At 58.5% G+C, this 6,000-nt stretch overlaps 1 protein-coding gene across 1 annotated transcript in view; it reads right to left on the minus strand.

The window, feature by feature from the left end:
• CHORDC1 (cysteine and histidine rich domain containing 1) overlaps positions 1 to 3,199 on the minus strand; it is a 98,813-nt gene extending 95,614 nt beyond the window's left edge. Inside the window, exon 1 of the mRNA XM_075337572.1 lies at positions 3,028 to 3,199. Coding sequence (XP_075193687.1) covers positions 3,028 to 3,091 — 64 coding nt within the window. The 5' untranslated portion in view covers positions 3,092 to 3,199. The remainder of the gene's footprint in view (positions 1 to 3,027) is intronic.
• Between the last annotated feature and the right edge of the window lie 2,801 nt (positions 3,200 to 6,000).

Genomic DNA, 6,000 nt, shown 5'->3' on the forward strand with positions numbered 1-6,000 from the left:
GGGTGTAGCTGCCAGCGTGGTCTACACCGGGTACAATAGTGTCCACCGCTCGGCTGACAGCAGCACTACATGTATCAGTCTGCAGTGCAGGGGGTGTAGCTGCCAGCGTGGTCTACACCGGGTACAATAGTGTCCACCGCTCGGCTGCCAGCAGCACTGCATGTATCAGTCTGCAGTGCAGGGGGTGTAGCTGCCAGCGTGGGCTACACCGGGTACAATAGTGTCCACCGCTCGGCTGCCAGTAGCGCTACATGTATCAGTCTGCAGTGCAGGGGGTGTAGCTGCCAGCGTGGGCTACACCGGGTACAATAGTGTCCACCGCTCGGCTGCCAGCAGCACTGCATGTATCAGTCTGCAGTGCAGGGGATGTAGCTGCCAGCGTGGTCTACACCGGGTACAATAGTGTCCACCGCTCGGCTGCCAGCAGCGCTACATGTATCAGTCTGCAGTGCAGGGGGTGTAGCTGCCAGCGTGGTCTACACCGGGTACAATAGTGTCCACCGCTCGGCTGCCAGCAGCGCTACATGTATCAGTCTGCAGTGCAGGGGGTGTAGCTGCCAGCGTGGTCTACACGGGGTACAATAGTGTCCACCGCTCGGCTGCCAGCAGCGCTACATGTATCAGTCTGCAGTGCAGGGGGTGTAGCTGCCAGCGTGGTCTACACGGGGTACAATAGTGTCCACCGCTCGGCTGCCAGCAGCGCTACATGTATCAGTCTGCAGTGCAGGGGGTGTAGCTGCCAGCGTGGTCTACACGGGGTACAATAGTGTCCACTGCTCGGCTGCCAGCAGCACTGCATGTATCACTCTGCAGTGCAGGGGGTGTAGCTGCCAGCGTGGTCTACACCGGGTACAATAGTGTCCACCGCTCGGCTGACAGCAGCACTACATGTATCAGTCTGCAGTGCAGGGGGTGTAGCTGCCAGCGTGGTCTACACGGGGTACAATAGTGTCCACCGCTCGGCTGCCAGCAGCGCTACATGTATCAGTCTGCAGTGCAGGGGGTGTAGCTGCCAGCGTGGTCTACACCGGGTACAATAGTGTCCACTGCTCGGCTGCCAGCAGCACTGCATGTATCACTCTGCAGTGCAGGGGGTGTAGCTGCCAGCGTGGTCTACACGGGGTACAATAGTGTCCACCGCTCGGCTGCCAGCAGCGCTACATGTGTCAGCGGAGGAGACGAGCTTCTGGGTAGAAATAAGAGCAAATAGTGAGAAATTGAAACACGGCCATACAAAACCCATCTTTACTGATTGGAATTGTGAAACCGACGGTCAATGGAAACCGAAGCCCTCACCCGACACACGGAGCGAGTCCAAACTAGTCAAAAACGGAGAACGCAGAGGAGCCAAAATGCCTGCCACAATGTACCTGCCGGCAAGGGCCAGGGACCCCCACCCCTCACGTGCCAGAGTCGCCACCCCATGCATGCCTGTGACGACCCACCGGCAGGAAAAGTCCTGCACATGCCTGCGTGCAACGGACTGACCTCCACACGTGCCAGGGACCCCCACCCCCCGTCCTAAGCACTAATATTGGGACTGACAGAAGCGGTGGTCGCTCATGAGAAAGGAGCGTGCAGCATCCAGCCACATCTGCCAGCACCACGACCGAGAGTCGCACTGGGGACACCTTCATTTAAAGGGATCGTCCGGCTTCCATTATTAAGGGGCGCAAACGAAAACAAACTGCGCCCATACGCGTCCTCCGGGAGTTCTGCACTGACTTCAATCTGTGTTGATCAGCTGCAGCGGTCACAGCACATCGACCACACTGCAAACAATCACTGAGCTCAGCGTCTGTACATTGACAGAACCACAGGTTCAGTGCTGATAATCACAGCGCTGCAGACAATCACTGAGCTCAGCGTCTGTACATTGACAGAAACACCAGGTTCAGTGCTAATGGTCACAGCGCTGCAGACAATCACTGAGCTCAGCGTCTGTACATTGACAGAAACACCAGGTTCAGTGCTGATGGTCACAGCGCTGCAGACAATCACTGAGCTCAGCTTCTGTACATTGACAGAAACACCAGGTTCAGTGCTAATGGTCACAGCACTGCAGACAATCACTGAGCTCAGCGTCTGTACATTGACAGAAACACCAGGTTCAGTGCTGATGGTCACAGCGCTGCAGACAATCACTGAGCTCAGCTTCTGTACATTGACAGAAACACCAGGTTCAGTGCTAATGGTCACAGCACTGCAGACAATCACTGAGCTAGGTAGGTTCAGTGTTTGTCTGCAGCGCTGTGACCATCAACAACCACTGAGCCTAGTGGTTCTGTCAATATACAGACGCTGAGCTCAGTGATTGTCTGCAGCACTGTAACCATCAACAACCACTAAGCTCAGCGGCTGTACACTGACAGAACCCCCAGGCTCAGTGCTGATGGTCACAGCGCTGCAGACAATCACTGAGCTCAGTGGCTGTACGCTAACAGATCCATCAAGCTCAGTGGTTGTTGATGGTCGCAGCGCTGCCAACAATCACTGAACTCAGTGGCTGTACAGTAACCAGGTTCAGTGTTTGTTGAAGGTCACAGCACTGCAGACAATCACTGAGCTCAGAAGAATGTAGTTTATGGGAGGCTTTGCCGAGCTCAGTGATTGTCTGCAGTGTTGTGACCATCAGAGCAGGTCTTGAGGCGGAGATCAATCAGCTGTACAGGCGCCGGGTTAGAGTACCTATGGACGGCCACTATGCGGTCTGCTGATTGGTGGAGGTGCTGGCCCCCCTGGATCAGGTACTGGGGACTGGTAGGGAGGCTCTTAGTCCAGGACAATCACCTCCATGTGATACAGGATGCTCAGACCCTTGTAAACGGGGGACCCTCTGCTCGGACCCCCAGTGACTGGTGAGAGGAACTTATTATGGAGCACCCCTTTAAGGCTGGGTTTCCATGGCAACCATAGTCACGATATGCTGACATCACGGCTCCCTGCTGTATCGCCCATCTCTGGACGCCCCCTCTATACAGTCAGGGTGATGGGGCCCCTGTGAATCAGCCCGGGAGACCCGCTCACCGTCCGTGTTGCTCTCGGCGTCGTAGCGTTGTCCGCAGCCCCGGTTATAGCACAGCATGGACATGACGAGGAGCAGGAGGACGGACGCTCACAGCCGGGACACAGCGGCACGCTCCCGCTTCCGGAAACCGCCGGCAACACTCGGGAACTTTCGCGAACATTCCGCGCATGCGCTCGCCCTAGAGGAGGGAGTCACTATGGACAGCGCGAATCTACTGCGCATGCTGGAATCGCAGCCTCTGCTGCCGAGTGTTGTACGCATGCGCGGGGTCCAGCTCGCTTCTGTGCACACTTTGCCGCTTTCAGAGCCGGTCACCTGCGTTTATTGTCACAGATAGAAAATAGGGGCAAGAATATCCCAGAAATCTGCACGTTTAAAGTTTTTGCACACTTTTTTTTATCACTTTACGCTAAGTTTTGGTTAATTGGTTCCTGCTTTTTTTCTAACATTTTAAAACATTTTTTATGTTTTTGGATGGGAAAATTACCCACAGATATATATAAAAAAAACAAAAAACTCCGAAATATGTTTGTTATCGCCGTGTTGGTCCCCCGTTGCCATGGTATTGTGCCGCCCCTGCAGCGGTCCGAACCACTCGGATCCGGGGGGTGATTATTCATGGCTCGAGGGTCTCCGGACCCGGGGGCTAGGGGGCCACACTCGAATGAAGTAGGGGGTATTTACAGGGGAGATATATGTGGCGCCCTGGACAAGCCAGGTCGTCACAGGTACTATACCAACACACCCTACACCCCGGTCAGGCACACCTAAGTCAAACACAAATCCTTGTTGCCTTCCTCCAGGGGCTGATGTCCACACCAGGGGGTGGGCCAGGCGGTTGGTCCCGCCCACCGAGGAGTTCACAGTCCTGGAGGCGGGAAAAGGAGTCAGATCAGTTTTGGAGAGTGAAGTGGTAGCAGAGGAGACTGACCGTGTCCGGGTGTGTTCCCCGGACATACAGCAAGGTTGGCAGACGGTGGTGACCGTCTGCAGGAGAGGCTGATTGGAGTGACCCGTAAGGACCGGGGACGGGCGGTGGCCCGCCGGTACCGGATCGGGGAGTGAAGAGAAGCCAGCACCATTCGGCAGGGCCTACGGACCCTGACCAGGCTAGGAGTCGCCGTAAAACCGGTCAAATCCGTTAGCGAAGGGAACCTCCGGGGTTTCCCAGCAGCCAAGACCCGATTGAAGGCAACAGCTCACACCATAGAGGGAAACACAGTCACCGCCAAGGCTACAGTTCCCAGGGCCAGAGCCTGCGGGCAAAAGGGGCTCCCTCAGCATCCATCCAAGCTGGGGAGCGGGTTACCGGTGGGAAGCCATTGGAACTGTAAACACAACACAGGTGCAGGGAAAGGCAGTCACCATCAACCTACCGGGAGCAGAAACAACCGCAGCCATCTGTGGGACCCGTCCATCCAGCCGTTTGTTTAACCAGAGACTCCGTGTAAATTACTGGCTGAGTGAGTACCACCGTGCCGTGCGGCACAGCGCTGCCCCCGCGACCCTGCACCTCACCAGGCCCCGTAACCCGCCTGCCATCCCTAAAACCTTCACCGGGGCCCCGGGACAACCAAGCCCCCTGCCCACGGAGGGGAGAACCAACATCCAAGCTGCTCCCTGTCATCGCTCCTGGGATCCCCGTCCAGAGCAGCGGTGGTGTCACAACTTCACCACAACCGTGGGTGGCGTCACGGACAATATCCCCCAAACCGCACACCAATCCCCCTTTTCACTCACGGGCGAGGAACGCCGCTCGAGACCCCGGGATCCGGCCTACCGCTCGAGCCACCACCGAGCAGCAGCAGCAGCAGCCGGACCCGAGCAGTGGGTGAGCGCATCGTCCCCTCCTCCGCCCGCGACAACTTGGCGTCAAGAACAGGATCTTACCGCTCTGCCGTCTGGTAGAGGTGCGCCTTGTGACCGCCGGAGGTGTCCAGCTGGAAAATTTGAGAAGCCGCCATTTTGGGCGCGAAAAGTCCTTGCTCGAGCGTCTTCCCGAGCAGTGGAGGCGCGAAAACCGAAACCCAGCCCCTGTAAAGGAGGAGCCGGAAAAAAGACTAAGGGAGACGGATGGCGTCTGGCCGCATGTAGCCCGCGGCTATAAAAGCAGGGACACCAGGACCCTGCGGTCATCTTTTTGTTCCTGGAAGAGGCCGCCGCAGCAATGTACCAGCCATCCCGCAGCATCGTAGCCCCCGCGCCTGGAACCGCGGCGTGGGTGGAGGTCCGAACCGCTCAGCTGCAACAACGGCTGCAGATCAGAGTGCAACTCCTCCTGGAGGACTGGGAGGCCAACATGGCGGAGGTGGTGGCGGCCATACGGAGACGCGAGGTGGAGGGAGTCTTGGAAGAGAGGGTAAGTGCCCCACGCCCCTGTGCCCCTAGTGGGTCGGTCATCGCGGCCGAGGGGCCCGGTCTACACCCGCTCGCCCTGCTACCTCCCCCGCCACTCGTGTTGGCTGCTGCTGCCCCGCCACTAGGCCCGCTACCACCACCGGTAGCGGTACCCCGCCAATCCGCCCAGGCGGACCGATCTGCAGACGGGGCCCGTGACCGCCCGGAGCCGCTCCCGTGGAAGGTGCCGAAGTCCGAGACCGTCGGAAGAGAGACGCCGGAGGCACCTGTGGAGACTTCCTCCGAACCGGTGCCGATCGACCGCTCCGTGCAGGAGGTCCAGCGGGAGACGACCTCTGTGCCCAACCCCCCCGCCTCGGCTGAGGCCGTGCCGGGTTGCCGCTGCAGGGCAGCACCCCAGGCTGTGACACCGCGGGACCTTTCCCCCAGAATGTCAGTCCTGGGCAGCGTGAAGGAGGTCTCGCTGGGCCCAACCCGTGCGCTGGGGCCCGCAGTAGCCCCTTACTGGGACAGAGGACAGACCCCGCTGGGCCAGGAGATTGCGGAGACGGAGCGAAGGAAGGCGGAGCTGGTAGCCCGTACGATCCGGGAGAAGGAAAGCCTCCGCCAAGCCA

This window comes from Anomaloglossus baeobatrachus, chromosome 2 (assembly GCF_048569485.1).
Source record: "Anomaloglossus baeobatrachus isolate aAnoBae1 chromosome 2, aAnoBae1.hap1, whole genome shotgun sequence".
Lineage (NCBI taxonomy): Eukaryota > Metazoa > Chordata > Amphibia > Anura > Aromobatidae > Anomaloglossus > Anomaloglossus baeobatrachus.